The 16613-nt window shown below is 56.7% G+C and overlaps 1 protein-coding gene across 1 annotated transcript; it reads left to right on the top strand.

The window, feature by feature from the left end:
- Positions 1-479: 479 nt before the first annotated feature.
- Positions 480-6788, top strand: P3H4 (prolyl 3-hydroxylase family member 4 (inactive)). The gene is made up of 8 exons (XM_004772735.3): positions 480-1020; positions 1336-1488; positions 1584-1755; positions 2602-2730; positions 3540-3685; positions 4337-4420; positions 5881-6025; positions 6338-6788. The coding sequence occupies exons 1-8, from the start codon at positions 541-543 to the stop codon at positions 6358-6360; spliced, it is 1332 nt and encodes a 443-aa protein (XP_004772792.2). The 5' UTR covers positions 480-540; the 3' UTR covers positions 6361-6788.
- The last annotated feature ends 9825 nt before the right edge of the window (positions 6789-16613 follow it).

Genomic DNA, 16613 nt, shown 5'->3' with positions numbered 1-16613 from the left:
CGGCGAGAGTGCTATGTGGAGGGTGAAGCCGGGTGTGCACCTCCCGGTAGCGGACCGGGGTCGGGGATGGGGAGGGGACACTAGGGGCGACTTCATCAGGGCTAGGGGCGGAGAAGAAGCAGAAGGGACTCTGTAATGGAAAGACCAGGTGCCAAGGTTTGGGCAGAGTGGAAGAGGCGGCGCTCGCTCAACTTCTTGATCTTAAGGTGGGGGATTGTCCTTGTGTGGGGAGGAGCTTTGCGGACTCCCATCCCTGCGGGAAGCGTTCCTCCAGCCGCTTACCAGCTGTCAAGCGGAAGACCACCCCCCCTCTACGTCGGGCAACGTAGGGGACTCCGGGCACCACTCTGCCCCTCCGGGGAGCTGACCCAGACGGCGACCCCGCCTTCCCGCCCGGCGCCGGGCGCTAAGACCCAGCGGGCGCGCCGGCCCGGCCCCGGCTCCCGCCCCCCGGCTCCCCCCTACCCCTCACCCCCGCCCCCAGCCGCTCGCGGGGCCCTGACGTCTGCTCCGCCCGGGGGACAGCCGGCCGGCGCGGCCATGGGGCGGGCGGCGTGCGGGCTACTGTGGCTGCTGCTGGGCAGCGCCGCGGCGCAGTACGAGAAGTACAGCTTCCGAGGCTTCCCGCCCGAGGACCTGATGCCCCTGGCCGCGGCCTACGGGCACGCGCTCGAGCAGTACGAGGGCGAGAGCTGGCGGGAGAGCGCGCGCTACCTCGAGGCGGCGCTGCGGCTGCACCGGCTGCTGCGGGACAGCGAGGCTTTCTGCCACGCCAACTGCAGCGGCCCCGCGCCGCCCGTCGGCTCACCCTCGGGGCCCGCGCTCGGCCCCGACGGCGGCCCCGGCGACGAGTGGGCCCGCGAGCTGCAGCTCTTCGGCCACGTCCTGGAACGCGCCGCCTGCCTGCGGCGTTGCAAGAGGACGCTGCCCGCCTTCCAGGTGCCCTACCCGCCGCGCCAGCTGCTGCGCGACTTCCAGAGCCGCCTGCCCTACCAGTACCTGCACTACGCGCTGTTCAAGGTGGGCCTCGCCCCCCCTTCCCGTCCTGCCCCACCGCCCCTCGGCCCCTCCGCGCCCCCAGTCCCGGAATCCTCCCCCCAGCCGCCGCCTCGCCTGCTCCCCTCCACCACGCCTACCCCCCACCCCCGCCCGCAGCTGGGGTGCCTTCTCCACCCCGGAGCCCCTGCCCTGTGGGGTCGTGTCGTTCGGAGCTGGGGTCGGTTTCTGGCAGGTCGGAAGCAGAGTCGGCCGCACGACCCGGGACAGTCAAGCCCACTCATGCGCTCTGGACTGCGGGCTCAGGCCCTCCCGACCCACTCTGTCCCCGCCCCGCAGGCTAACCGGCTGGAGAAGGCGGCCGCCGCGGCCTACACGTTCCTGCAGAAGAACCCGAAGCACGAGCTCACCGCCAAGTATCTCAGCTACTACCGGGGGCTGCTAGACGCCGCCGAGGAGCCCCTCACAGACTTGGAGGCGCAGCCCTACGAGGTGGGGTGGAGGGCTTGAGCTGGCCCCCAACGCTTGTTAGAGGAAGGGAGATATTGGGGGGGGGGTCTCTCTGACCCTGGCCTGCCCTCCTCCAGGCCGTGTTCCTCAGGGCTGTGAAGATCTACAACAGCGGGGACTTCCGAAGCAGCGCGGAGGACATGGAGCGCGCCCTGGCAGAGTACCTGGCCGTCTTTGCCCGGTGTCTGGCCGGCTGCGAGGGGGCCCACGAGCAGGTGGACTTCAAGGACTTCTACCCAGCCATAGCAGGTACTCCCCAGTCCCTGCAGACCCCTGTGGATGTCCAGCTCACCCACAGGGCCCTGCTTCCCAGAACTAAAGCCCCTTGACACAAGTATTCACTCCATACCCTTTAATGAAGCACCTGGGAAGTTCTTGGTAGGCAGATAGGAGGAGTAAGGGGTTAACCTTCCCCTGGAGACTTCAGTTGGCTGAGAGGGACAGGCTACAGTCCTGACTGTCCTAAGTGTGGGGCATGGGTGAGGAGAGGTGATGACATCCCCAAAGGATCTAGGGACATGGGGATCACAGGACTTCCAGGCAGAGGTCAAAGGTGTGAAGGTGGTGGGTGCAGAAGGCATTTTGTGGCACCAGAAATCACTCCTAGTCTCGGGTTCCCTAACTGCGAGGTCCCTCAGCAGGGGCAGAAAGGACTGTCCTGAGCTGCTCTCTCTAGGCTTCAGTGCCACCTCCAAACCTCATCTGCCTCAGAATGCCCTGGCTTGGGGAGCCTCGGTGGCTCAGTGGGTTAAAGCCTCTGCCTTCGGCTCAGGTCATGATCCCAGGGTGCTGGGATTGAGCCCCTCATTGGGCTCTCTGCTCCCAGGGGAATCTGCTTCCTCCTTTCTCTGCCTGTCTCTCTGCCTACTTGTGATCTCTCTCTCTCTGTCAAATAAATAAATAAAATCTTAAAAAAAAACAAACAAAAAAAAGAATGCCCTGGCTCCCTCTGGTTTGTGGGTGAGGGTTGGGGGGGGTTGGTAAGACGCCCTTAGCACTGCCCTTCGTATGCTGAATGAAGTCTACTCAGGCAAAGTCTATGATTGCAGGGGCTGGCCCAGCACTGGTTCCTCACCTCAGTCTCCCACTCCCTAGATCTCTTTGCAGAGTCCCTGCAGTGCAAGGTGGACTGTGAGGCCAACTTGACCCCCAATGTGGGCGGCTTTTTCGTGGAGAAGTTCGTGGCCACCATGTATCACTACCTGCAGTTTGCCTACTACAAGTGTGAGCCTCCTGGTGGGCTTGAGATGGGGGACAGGGGGAAGAGAGAGCACTGCACTGGGAGTGTCAGTCATGGGGAGCAGTCCCTCTGATGTGAGGACCCTGGGTGATGGGAGGGGAGGCTGGGGGTGGCGGGCAGGCAAGAGGGTGGGGAGGAACAGAGCAGCCCTCGGACAATTCAGGGACCTCTTGGGTAAATGACCAGGAGGCCAACAATTACACAGCACTTGACAATTTACAAAGCCCTGCCATGTCTGTTTATCTCACTTGATGCTTTGACCAACCCCCACCACCACCTCCCGGCAGCTGACATGACTGGACCCATTTTTCGGATAAGAAACTGAGGCTCATACAGTGCAAGGGGCCATTAGTCACATGGCTGATAATAAGTAGCATGGGGACTTACGGCTATCCTTGTCTGGGGGACATTCTGGGCATCAGCTGGGGCTGGGACAGTTGGTGTCCGGTGTTCCTACAATGTTAAGATGCCAGGATTTGGATGGAGGCTGGAGTCAGGCTGGAGGAGATGAGGACCAAGGGGCCAGGAGACCCTTCATGGGTTTGGTCGGCAGATAGGTTGAGGGCCAGGCTGCCGGGCTCTCATTCCCCAGTGCCATTATTCTCCAGCTGTGTGAGTTTGGGATATCTAGCTAACCTCTCTGTGCCTTGGGTTTCCTGTCTCTAAAATGGGGATGATACTAGCGGTGAGGCTTCAGTGAGGACTGAGCTGGGAGATGGGGATGGGCTAGGAAGACATTGTCCCTGAAGGTGGAGAGGCGCAGGGCAACTCCTCCCTCCTGTCCTGCCCACAGTGAACGACGTGCGCCAGGCCGCCCGCAGCGCCGCCAGCTACATGCTCTTCGACCCTGAGGACAGCGTCATGCAGCAGAATCTGGTGTATTACCGCTTCCACCGGGCTCGCTGGGGCCTGCAGGAGGAGGACTTCCAGCCCCGGGAGGTGGGCACGGCCTTTGGAGGCACTCTCAGTTCAATTAAAAAAACTCCTGGCTTCTTTGGAAGGCAGGATGGGAAAGAAAAAAAAAAAGACTACAGATTGTGGTTGGAGTCCTGGGCCAGCCCCACCCGCTGAATGGGCCTAGGAACCTTCCTGGTCCTTTCTGAGTATGTGGCCTCACCTGCATGTTGGGAGAGGTCCCACCTACCTGACAGCACAGACCCCCGGCTGTGGGAGGCCCCAAAATACCTGTCCATCTTGCTCCTTACCCCTCGCCTGCTCTCCGCCCCACCTTGGTCCCTCTCTCTGCTGCCAGCAGACCCCCAGGGACTCCCTAACTTGGACCAATGAAGGAACCCTTGGGAATTTAGGGCAAGACTGACAGTCATGGGGCATATGATGCCACCCTTGATTTCCTTAGGCGTGGCAGACGTTGCTAATGGATTAGGGAACTCTTTCTAATAGAACCCTCAGAATTCTCCTTTAACCCGACATTCCAAGCACCTGTGGCTTTCTCCATCAGCACGAGAGCTGATACCTGTCCCCTGCTCCTTGAGCCGAAAAAGGGTGGGAACCCCCAGATCCTAAAAACTAGGCTCCTCCCCCATGTGGCGTCAGGGTCTGGCTTACCCCATCTTCCTCCCCTCCTCTCAGGAGGCCGTGCTCTACCACAACCAGACCGCTGAGCTTCGGGAGCTGCTGGAGTTTGCACATACGTACCTGCAGTCAGATGATGAGGTAAGCAGCGCCCTGCTCTCTAGGCTGGGCCATGATGGAGACCCTTGAGCTTTTTCCGAGGGGCTGCTGTGCCAAAGCCCAGCCCCACCTCCTGGCATTCAGCTGCTGTGAGGCAAGGGAGAGATTCACCTGTCCCTCCTCTCCCCAGTCAGTGTTCTCATGCTCCCCTTCTTTATGTGTCTTGCCCACCAACTCCCCTGCCCAGCTCAAGTGGAAGCTCCTCCAGGAAGCCCTCCCTGTTTGCCCTGGCTCTGTCTTCTGGGCTTTCAGTGCCAGCTCTGACCCTCTGTGCCTCCCCGGGCCTGGAGTGATTTGCAGTGCTGGTCCATCTCATTCCCAGCCCCCTTCTCCAGCCAATCTCCCAGAAGATTGGGCTCGGGGATGGGGGACCACGTTATTCCCAGCTGTCCCACAGCACCTGCCACAGAGCTGGCATTGAGAAACAGTTTGAATGAACCGGTGAATGAACCAACGCAGGATGCCAGGAAGGAAGGACTACAGGGTGGTACCTTGATTCTGAACGAGGGTTCAAGAGTCTGAATTTTGGTGCGGTGTTGTGCTTGGGGCCGATATATTCGTTACCCGCTTTGCTCACTCACCCATCTGCCTACTCATCATATACCAGGGCAGGGGGTCCCAGTTTGCACCCTGGCCTTGGCAACAGCTAGACAAGGCCCCGCCATTCACCAGGTGGGCAGCCTCCAGGCAAGTCTCAAATAGCTCTTGAACTTCCATTCCTGCATCTTGCGGGGGGGAGATGATACCCACGTCACACCGTTCTCGTGACAATGAAACGAGGTCAAGTGTGGAAAGCACTTAGTACAGGTGCTCAGTGAATGGTGCCATTTTGATGACTCTTTATTCGTGGCCTGCTCTTTGCCGGACACTGTGGGGCTGTGGCAAGGGGATGAAAGGCACAGCACTTGCCCTGAGCGTCCTGCAGTCTAGCTGGGGAGGCACCAGCAGTGCTCAGGAGAGGTCGGCGTTGGCCACCAGGGGAGAGCTCCAGATCCAATGGGCTTATGGGCCAGGGATGCATCCCGGAGCTGACGCGTGGCATCAGCGAGGTCAGCGGGAGCTATCCAGACATTATCCAGCCACGGGGTGGTGGGGGGCAGTAATCGTGTTCCTGGCCAGGAAATCGCATGAGCACACGGTACCCGTGGACTAGCAGATCCACTGTGGAATTCCTGGTTCAGCGGAGGGCCATGGAAAGGGACCACTTAGTCTGCTCGGGGAGCATCGGCTCCGGGAGCAGCCGTCTGGGAGTGGGACCCTGTGGGAGAAACCCTCAGATAGGTCCCTGGTGGAATCTCGAGACTGGGGAAGATGGGGGCTTTGGAGACTGAGATGGGGTGGTGGCGGGTGTGGGGAGGAGTGGGGCTCATCCAGGAGAGGAACCTGTCTGGGTTTGCACCTGTCGTGACCTTTTTTCTCTCCCCACCCTCCGGCTGCTCTAGATGGAGCTGGAAGAGACAGTGCCACCCGTGGAGCCCAAGGACCTGCCTTCAGATGCCGAGTTCGAGGGGGAGGGGGACTACGAGGAGAGCATCTATGCTGACTGGTGGCAGGAGCCTGATGCCAAGGGGGACGAGGCAGAGGCCGGTCAGTGACTCAAGTCCCGGGGGAGGGTGGGGCTGTAACCTGGGCTGGAGGTTGGCCCCAGAAGGATCCGCGTACTGTGCAGCAGAGGCAGTTGGGGTGCTGGGACCCTCCTCTGGGGACTTCTAGCCTGTTAGCCAACCCTGTCCCACCTTGTATGTGAGGGGGGTGGCATCCTCTCTGGAGTGGGGACCCAGCTGAGACCTGCCCCAGGGAGCCCCCCTCCTGCCTGTCTCCAGCCCTGCAGGACAGCACCCAGATGCTTGTTGGGAGCAAGTGGGGGGCTAACCTGGTATTCCCTCCTTTCCTTTCCAGAGCTGGAGCCTGAACTAGCATGAGAAGAGGACCAGCCTTGCACCCCTCGAGAGCTGGGGACATTTGGGCCCAATGGTACCGCCCACACCAGCCTGGGCAGCAGCAAGAACTATTTATTAAAAATGTAAAATGGACATAGCTGACCAGGCCTCATCCCACCCCAGCTGTGAGCGCTGCTCCCCAGGTCCGTCCTGTGCCTTCTCAGGGTCTCTGGGCCACAGGACGGTGGTGCTCCAGCTGCTGACGGCCTCTCCTCCTCGCCGGTGCTCTCCTCACTTGGACAGTCTCCTGGAGGAGAAGATTCCTGCTCCTCCAAATTGGATCTCAGCCTGGATTTCAGAGACCGCAGGGGGGCAGCTGGTGTCACAAAGAGCACTGGGCCAGGAGTCCAGTCGTTCCTGGCCCGCTGGCAGCACGTGCTCAATAAATGTTTCTTGTTGAATGAACCGCAGTACCTGGAGTCCGGTCTCCCCTGGGCTGAGGGTGTGCGTCCTTCCCTCCCTCCCTCTGCATCCATCTCCCCTCCTGTGTAAATATGGGGTGGGCAAGGGGGAAAGAGTTTGGCCTCAAACCCTGCGCAGGGTTGGGTTTTGGTTTTGGGTTTTTTTTTGGTTTTTTGTTTTTTGTTTTGAGAGCAGAGTGCAATTGCAGATCCGCCCACCAGGGGGCGTGAGCACGCAGTTCCTTCCTCAGTCCCTGGAAGGCGTGATTTCAGATTTCTAAGATGGGATGTCCTATATTTTCCTGGTTCAGCACTGCTTCCCTCGGGGAGTGTGATGAGCATGGGGAGGGGGCTGAGGACATTTCCATGTTCTTACTTTCTAGGCATTTCCTGACCCAAGTGCTCGAGGGTATGAGCAAGCATGTACAGTCTCCCATTCTTGAGCAGAGTCTGGGGCCCAATCTCGGGCGCCAGAGGGGCCCTAGGGATACATTTTGATGACCTGAGATCTCGTGGTGGCGGTGGAACTGCCAGATCCTCTTGCCCAATCTCCCATCAGCTCTAGGGGGTCAAGAGTCTGGAGGTGCGGAGACGAGGGTGTCTCCAGGTGGCTGTGCTGCACCCATGTCCTCTCCCACTGTCCAGCGTGGGAGAGGGTGCAAAAGGGGCCTCTCTGGAAAGGGACCCTGGGCTGGGGCCCGGCAGATAACAGTTCTGCGCGACTCCCCATGGTTCAGGCCTCCCAGGGAGCAGGGTGGTGTAGGAAGCTTCTCTTCCTACCGGAGGGTGGAGCTGACGATGCTGGGAAGCCCACACCCCTGTTCTCCCCACAGGTGTGCCAGGTGACCTGGCCTGGGCCCTCCCCAGGTCTGTGACCAGGAGGACTCTCTGCCTCACCCCAGACCCCGCCCCTGGGTCTCTGGTGGGGACCAGGACAAGAAGGCCAGAGTCAGTCTGGAGCAGGGCTGGGTCAAGGCTGAAGGCACCGGTGACCTCACTCCCTCTCTCCCGTAGGTGGGGTCTGCAGGGGGAGCCTCTGGTCAGAGCTCCCGTGTGCGGGGGCCTGGGCGGGGCTGCGCTTCCGCACCCCCTTGGAGCTGCGCTTCCGCACCCCCTTGGAGCTGCGGTGTCGTCAGCCTCCACGGATGCCCCGCCCCCTGTTTCTGGGAGGGGCTGGCACTTCAGAGGGTGGGGCACTGGGACGTGCTGGAGCGTGCCTGCTGTGAGTAGGAGCTTTGGAATCTGGACAGCTGGGTGTGAGTCTGAGAGGGTGTGAGTGCAGGAGCAAGAAAGTCTGTGTGCTCGCGTGTTGCGTGGATGTGTGGGTCTGGGTGTGAGCCTGGGCCTCCGTGCACGCGTCTGAGGAGGTCTGTGGCAGTTTCACAGGGACCGAGCGTGATTCTGCACGCGGGGCCAGGAGAGTGGGTGCCTTCATGAATGTATTTCTGAAGGGGTTCACTCACTCAGTAAGTATTAATCGAGCGCCTACTATGTGCTGAGCACGGTGTAGGTGCTGGGCATACAACAGTGGGCAAAGCAGGCCAAGCACCCTGCCTTCACGGAGCTCGCCTTCCAGCAGAGACCTGCGATAAACAATGGATGTTTTTGTTTTTTTTTTAAAACATTTTATTTATTTAGGGGCGCCTGGGTGGCTCAGTGGGTTAAAGCCTCTGCCTTTGGCTCAGGTCATGATCTCAGGGTCCTGGGATCAAGCCCCACATTAGGCTCTCTGCTCAGCAGGGAGCCTGCTTCCCACCCCCTTCTCTCTTGCCTGCCTCTCTGCCTACTTGTGATCTCTGTCAAATAAATAAATAAAATCTTTTAAAAAAAGATTTTATTTATTTATTAGAGCAGAGAGAGAGAGCACAGGAGCGGTGGGGAGGGGCAGAGGGAGAGGGAGACGCAGGCTCCCTGCAGAACAGGGAGCCATATTCATGACTTGATACCCTGGACCTGAGCTGAAGGCAGACACTTAACTGATTGAGCACCCAGGTGCCCCAAAAATAAATGCTATAATCAATAAATTATATGGTTAGTCTGATAAATCAGAAAAATAGAGCTGGAGAGGAGGAACTGGGAGAGCTGAGGGGATGCCATTTAAGAAGTGTGTTGTGTGTGTCAGAGTGTGCATCTGAGAGTGGCATGTCTGAGTGTGTGGTGGGGAGGCAGAGTGTGTGTGTATGGGGAGTGCTCTGTGGCCCAGGCCCTGCAGCCCCGTGTCCCTTACTCAGCTCTCCTCTTCTAGGCAACCGTCAGCCCCTCCCGCCTTTTCCTGATGCCAGCGTCTCCCCAGTGCCGGGCCAGGTCCCCAAACCGGTGAGACCGAGTCCCAGCGTGGGCCCTCTAGCCCATTCTCCCAACCCCACCCATTGCAGACACCCTCGCCTCCTCCACATCTGTCTCACCTGGTCCCTCCTTACCCCGCCCCCCAACACCCCACCCAGCACCTCATCAGTCATAGCATCTGTAGTATAATGGGTAGAAGGTGAGGGAAGGCCTAAAAGGGACTGGGCATGGTGACCTCACACAATAGGGCCAGGCTGAGAGGCCACAGAGGTGGCTGGACCCAGAAAGACCCCGTCCTAAAGTAAATGTCACTTCTACAGTGTCCTGAGTACCCACCATGTGCTGGGCACTTGGTCTTTTTTTTTTTTTTTTTTTTTAAATATTTTGTTTATTTATTTGTCAGAGAGAGAGCGAGCGCAAGCGAGCAAAGGCAGACAGAGTGGCAGGCAGAGTCAGAGGGAGAAGCAGGCTCCCTGTGGAGCAAGGAGCCCGATGTGGGACTCGATGTGGGACTCGATCCCATGATGCTGGGATCATGACCTGAGCTGAAGGCAGCTGCTCAACCAACTGAGCCACCCAGGCGTCCCTGGGTACTTGGTCTTAAAGGTACTTGTGACATAGGCCTCAGTTCCCTTCTGCTACAGGTGAGGCCGAGGAATGGGAAGCAACGTGTCCCAGGTTCCCCAGATTGAGTGATAGCTGAGCTGGGTTTGAGGCTCTTCTCCCCCGGATCTATGCTGCTCAGAGAAAAGAGAGGGAGGTGTTGGCTTTGGAGCCAGCTGTGTGGAAAAATAGAGCAGGGGAGGAGCTTACTGAGCTTACTGAGTGAGACAAGGAGTTCTTGAAGGGAGGGAGTAAGGGGGTAGGCAGGGGCAAGGAAGAGCAGGCAGTCAAGTTCTGCCTCAGCCCCAATACCAGATTCTGCCCTCCCCCACCTCCCGCCACCTCCAGCCCATGTTAGGGAGCCTGGGGACAGACTTGCCAGGGTCACTTAGACCAGCACCTTCTTGAATCCTGAGAAGTGAGGGCCAGTGGAGGGGGAAAGTCCTACAGCCTCTTCCAAAATTCCAGAAAATTCTAAGGGAAGAAATCTCCCCTTAGGTTTGAGCAATAGTTCTTAAAGTCCCACCCTGGTTTTCCCCTTTCTCCAGGAGAGTAGGGTCTCCCCTGGGGACAGAGAAGGACCCTTTCCCTGTGTTAGCACCAGCGACAGCAGCATAATCTGACTGCAGGTCCCCACTCTGGGGTCTTTATCCAGTTCTCCCACTCCTCTCCAAGGACAGCCCTGGCAGATGGCTCTACCTTCATGGATGGGGAAACTGAGGCTCAGAGAGGCTAGTCCCATGATGACTCAGGGATTAGGTGGGACTATGTCGGGGCCTAGGGCTGCCCACCAGAGCCAGCCCCAGGCCAACCTGTGGACACATCACCTGTAATCACCACCAGCCTGGGTCCCACTAGGCGCCAAGGCACCTGGATAGCATCTCTTCTGTCCCCCAGTCAGCCCTTGGGGTGGGAGTGCCTCTCACACCCATGACTCAGGTGGGGAAAATGAGGTAAGGGGGAGAACATGCCTGCTTTCTTACCATCCCCCCCAAGACACATATATTTAATCCTCTGAATCTGGGGAAGAACTCACTAAGGGAAGTCACTCCCAATGAAGAGTCAAGGAGAACTTGACATTTTCCATTTGGGATCACCTTTTTCATCCTTCCTTTTAGGAGAAGAGTGGGATTTTATGTTCTTGGAGCACAGTGAAGAGCTGCCACGGGAGATGCCTTCCTTTTCCCTTGACCCCTTGGCTAAATCCTGGTGGTCTTCCTGGAGGAAGCAAGGAAGGAGAGAAGTCCCTCCAGTCTGAGTGGCGAGTCTGGCCTCTCTCCCTGGCCCTGGTGGGTGTGGGGAGCAGGGGCCTTTTAGAGACCTCACAGGCATGAAGGATATACCATTAAAAGCTTTTGGGGGGCGCCTGGCTGGCTCAGCCTGTGAAGCAGGTGACTCTTGATCTTGGGGTTGTAAATTCCAGCTTCACATTGCCTGTAGAGATTACTTAAAAGTAAAATCTTAAAACAAACAACAAAAAAGCTTTCGGTATCTCCAAATGAGGTTATGCTCACAGTTCCAGAGACACAGGGTTAGGAATGAAGTCAGAAAATGCTTGTCGCGTGACTTTAACCTTTAGCACAATTATTTTGACGAACCTGGTTATTGGTGGTGGTTATGGGGTTTTGCCTTTTTTTTGTTGTTGTTAATACATTGGTATCCTCAAAAATGGAAATGTCCCAGGCCTTGGAGCAACCCCCTTCCCTACACAGGCGCACACGCACACATGCAAACTTCCCGAGGACCTGGCCTCTGTCCAGCACCCTCAGCGCCCGCCCAATCCAGGCTTCGCCTGCCCCCACGCTGCCCGCCCCTCCCCCTCACCACTTCCAGGTTCCCCGCCGGCGCCATAAATTATCCATGAGCTGTAAGTTGGCTGCTCCTTCAACTGAAGGCTGAGGTGCCGATGAAATATTCAGGGATCTCAACTCTCAAATTCCCCGGTGGCCACAGATAGGACTGGGGAAGAAGGGATTCACGTAGCAGGGGGTGGGGTGGGGGCTCCAAGCCCTAGACGCAGATCCTGCCCTGCTGGTGTCTGGGGCGCAGAGACTGGAGTCCGGGGAGGTGGGGGAAAGGTCTCTGCGAAATCCACGGACTGTGGCTTTGGACGGTGCCCTCCTAAGCCGAGATTTTCCAGCCCCGGGGGAGGGTGGGACAGTCCAGCAAGGCCCCCTGGCCCCCCAACCCCATTTCTCAAATCCCGATGTTTTTTTCCTTAAGTCACACCACAAGGTGACTTCCCACGAAATTGGTTCTCATCTCCCCGTAATATATACACGGCACCCCAACTTTGCTGAGGTAGAGAAGACGTAGATTGGTGGGACCCGTGGGCTGGGGGGCAGGAGACAAGGTTCAGGTCCCAGCTCTGCCAGGAATTTGCTCGTGTGACCTTGGAGACGTTCCTTTCCTGGTTCTAGCCTCAGTTTCCCTGTATATGCAAGGAAGGAGGCTCTGATTGTTTCTTCTTCCATTTCCCAAGGACTCTCCACAGGTGGGGGAGAAATTCTGTCATCGGTGTGTGTGTGTACGCGAGGGCGCACGCTTGCACACGCGTGTGCCAGGGGAGGGGCACCCTCTCCACGAGAATGGTGCCTATCAAGGGCAGGAATCTCTTCCAGCTTGCTGGCAGGCGGGTGGGGCCTCAGCTGCGTCAGCCTGTTCCAGGAGTCGCCCAGGCCAGGAGCAGTGAGAGGGGTGACTCAGGCGGCAAGGTTCCCCCTGCTGCGTCTCCCCCCCCCTCCCCGCCCAAACTCTAGGCAGGGGGAGGGAGTTGCGCAGAAAGCCTGGGAGGCACATCTCAAGAATACAATCTCAGTGCTTGGAGCCCATCTTGTTGGGTTCCTAAAATTATGGAATCACACCTTGTTGGCGGGGATTGGGGGTACCGAGTAGGGGGTAGTCACTCTCTGGAGAGGTCCTGACCCTCTTCCAGCCTCTCCATCCACCACCACCTCCAGCCCCTGGTATCTACCCCTGGCCTGTGCTATTTCTGGCCCTCCTATCTCTGTTTTCTGGTCTCCCTGTTTTCTTTCTGACATTCCATCCCCGCCCACAGGCCTTGCAGTGAAATGTCTTGGGAGCTACCTCTGTAATTAAGAGCCATCCCCCTCTCGGGCTGGCTGGGCACACACCCTCAGGACCCAGCTGTGGGCGGTCTCTGGCGCCCCGGGCTCCGCCCCTGGACAAAGGGCAGTACAAAAAGCGGATACAGGGCTCCCACTCCCCCTGCCCAGGGGCCTTGCACCATTTTCTGCGCTCCTGCTGCCGGCAGGGCCTGACCGACCTCCTGCCCGGAGAGCTTGGGAGCCAGAGTCTCCCCAGCCCCAAGGGATCCAGAGTCTCCCCAGCCCCAAGGGATCCCACTGAGCCATCCTTCCTCCTGGACACCAGCAGCAGGGGCCAGAGTGCAAATAGAGGCCCACATGCGGTATTCTGAATGAGCCACAGATCAAGCCAATAAACTGCTAAGTAAGATCTACCTTGACAAGTATACCCCACAGCAACCAGAAAGGCCAGAATGGAACTCAGAGTTCTGATTCCTTCTCAGAACATAGCAGCCTGGGGATAACTGTTCCCCGACCCCCAGCCCCTGGTCCATCTCCCCTTGCCCTCGTGCCCCTGGCTCCCCACTCACCAGCACGCGTGTGTGGATCCCCCAGGGGGGATATCCGCAGCGTCCATCCCTCCCTCATACCTGCCCCTGTCGCCCTTTGGCCCAAGTGTGCACCTAACACACAAGCTGCTGCTTTCCATTCTCAGGAGAAAAAGCCAGAACAGGAGAACCACAGGCTCTAAAGCAGGGTCAGCTGTGGGCAGGGAATTCCAGTTTCCCATCCGGAGTGTGGTCTCAAAGGGGAGAGTAAGAACACAGTGTAGACTCCTCCCCTTATTCCTGTATGGAGGGATCCTCCCCCACACCCTGTGGGAGGACCAGGACGAGGCCCCTTCCCAAGGCTTGTAGATGGCTCTGTGCCAGGGCCCAGAGGAGGCTGTTTGCAAAATGCCTCTGGCTCTTTGCATTGCCTTTGATTCCGTCTGCTGCCCCCAGGAATAACTTCCAGTTGTCTGTTTCTTTCCTGCTGTGGAAAGGCAACGTCATCAGCCCGAGGTTTAGTCACCCATCTGTTCACCCCATCTTCCTTTATAAGATTTAAAAAAATATATATTTATTTGAGAGAGAGAGAGAAAGAGAGAGCGAGGAAGCGTGAGCACAAGTGTGGGGAGGGGCAAGGGGAGAAGGACAAGGAGACTCCCTGGTCAGCGGGGAGCCTGCTGTGGGGCTGGATCCCAGGACCCCAAGATCACGACCTGCTGAAGTCAGATGCTTAATTGATTGAACCACCCAGGTGCCCCCCCCCCCGCCATCTTCCTTTCTAGAGGTGGCCATCCCTGCGGCCACCTTGGGTCAAAGAGGAAGGAAAGGGGTTTTGTGTGTGTGTGTGTGTGTGTGTGTGTGTGTGTGTATGTCACGGACGTGCCTGGCATTTGTGTGTCTGAATCTGGGCCAATCAGTGTATATCCCGGAGGTATGAGTGCAGATGGTTGTGTGTGTATGTGTGTGTGGTTTTTGCACATCTAAATCCCTGACAGAGAGGGGCCTGAGATGGAAGACAACAGCATCTCTTCCGCCTCCTTATATGGCCCAGAGGCCTGCAGGGATGAGCCTGAGCCGAGGAGAGCAGCCTGGCCTGGCCGTTGTTCACCTTCCCACAAGGAAGCACCTCCCTGGTCCCCACCAGTTCCCCCACCCCAACATCCCAACATCGGACCCTCCTCATACTCCTCTTTGCTGATAATCTCCATCTCTAGCGCAGCTTGGGGATAAGCCCCTTGGTGCCCTTTCTTTACTCTGCCAACCCAGAAAGCTGCACGGTTGTATTAACCATTTGTGTTCTTCATGGCCCAAGAACTCTGCTTCCCCTCAGCTCTGGGCAAGAGAAATGAGCTCAAAATTCAGGAATACGAAGTGAAGCTAGACACAAGAAGGAACTTAGAATAAAAGGAGACAAGGGTATTCATATAAGGGAGGCTGGAGACGCACCTTTCTGGGAGATTTGTCAAACAGAGAATTCTCTGCCTTTATTTATTTAAAGGCTTGGAGGAAGGGGCCTAGGTAGGATGTTCCTGTGGCCTTAAATTCAAGCTACCGGGGAGACTGTGGTCACAGTGACTCTCATCCCTGTCCCTAGGCACCTCTTTGCCCCTTGAGACCAAATCCTCTACCCAGGTAGCTCATGGTAGTAAACATCATTTTCTGATTCTTTTCTGTATCCTACGGATGAATCCTCAGTGCCTGGCAGGCAGGCACACAGTAGGTGCATAATAAATGTGCTGAAATCCCTCGATCTGGGAAGAGTCATAGCTCTTATTCAAGTCTTTCCTGCTGCATTGGGTGGTGCCTCCACCCAGTCCCAGCCCAATGCTTAGCTTTGGGGCCAGCATGTTGCAGCTTGTCCCAGGTTGACGTGCAAAGAACATTCTGGGGAGACACACACACAGGCTTTATTCTGAAGCCCTATTTGTGCCCCTTTATTCCACCAGGCTCTTCCACTCCTCTGTTATTAACAGCCTGTATGCAGAGAGAGGAAGAGAGGAAGAAAAGAGTGAAGTCAGGCTCGGGTCTGGGAAGCGTGTGTGTCGGTGTGCAAGGGTGTGGGTGGGGAGGTGGGCGGGGGATGGGGAGAGCAGCTCTATTCCTCCCAAGCTGAGGGCTGGCTACTGTTCTACCTGGCTGGGGGTTGAGGGGAGCAGTAGGGAGGAAGATACTAAAAAAACAAGAGAAGGGGGAGTCAAGGAAACTAAGTAAAGGGCAGTGGCCCTGGCATGTGGAATGATGTCTGGTGAAGGAGGTTGATGTCTCCCTGATCCCCTCCAGGAAGGCTTCCTGGATGGCACTAGCCTCAGAAGTGAGACTGTTTTGGCCACCATTCCTTTCTCTGGTGGGAAAGTGGTCAAGGATACTGCTGGGTTGCCTTCACGAAGCCCACCCTAGGCGCTAGCTTTGGGACTACAGAACTTGTTTGAGGGAGGACCTTTTCCTGACAACTACTCCCCCAATTCCCACATACTCCGAGTGGCTAAGATGACCTGTTTACACTTAGCTCTCTGGGAACCCTTCGGGGGTTTGGATCATTGTGATTTTCTGTGTTACCAGGGTCTCATCTGGTGCTGAGCATACAGTTGGTGCTCAATACTTAAGTGCTGATGAATGAATATCCGTGGTAAGTTCAGCAAACCAGATATCCACGAAAGTGGGCATCCATTTCATTACCAACAGAACAGAAAGACCCTTGTCTTCTTGACTTGCTTGCCTATCGGGAAGTTCTTTCTGATAACTAACCCACGATCTTCCACCACCCACAGGGTTGTTGCCCCGTTTCTTTTATGCTTGTGTTGATTTCCTTTAGATTTGATGCCTGATTTTTCCCCAAACCCACCACTATTTTCTCTATCTTTGTCCCAAATCATCGCTCTTCTGTCTCTGCCAAGAATTTTTTTTTTCTTTTCTCCCCACCCCTCCCCACTGCTTTAACATTTATGTCTATGCTATTATTCCACCAGGAGAACATGCGTTTGGTGGGCCTTGAAATGAGAAGAAAGGGGTTCCAGTGTAGGATATGCTACTTTGTTGTTTTGTGACTTCTCTGAATTTCAGCTTCCCCATCGTCAAAATGATGCTCATTTTGTTCTTAAAATTTTTTTTTCAGAATTGTGAGAATTAAATAAACCCCTCCCTATCTTTATATTCTAACTTTTAGCAGTTGTCCTAGTGACTTCAGAAACCTTAATTTTATTCCTGCACCCTCCATGAGACAGAAACAGCTAATATACCCATTTTACAGATGAAGAGAAACAGGATGAAAGATGAGGTAACTGGCTGAGATCATGTAGATACTAAGTGGCAGAACCCAAACCCAGGCCTTCTAATTCGAAATCTCATAA

Source organism: Mustela putorius, unplaced genomic scaffold (assembly GCF_011764305.1).
Source record: "Mustela putorius furo isolate JIRA1106 unplaced genomic scaffold, ASM1176430v1.1 tig00000487_pilon_pilon_pilon, whole genome shotgun sequence".
Lineage (NCBI taxonomy): Eukaryota > Metazoa > Chordata > Mammalia > Carnivora > Mustelidae > Mustela > Mustela putorius.
The sequence above is the reverse complement of the archived record's forward strand: the minus strand, read 5'-3'. Positions and strand labels throughout refer to the sequence as shown.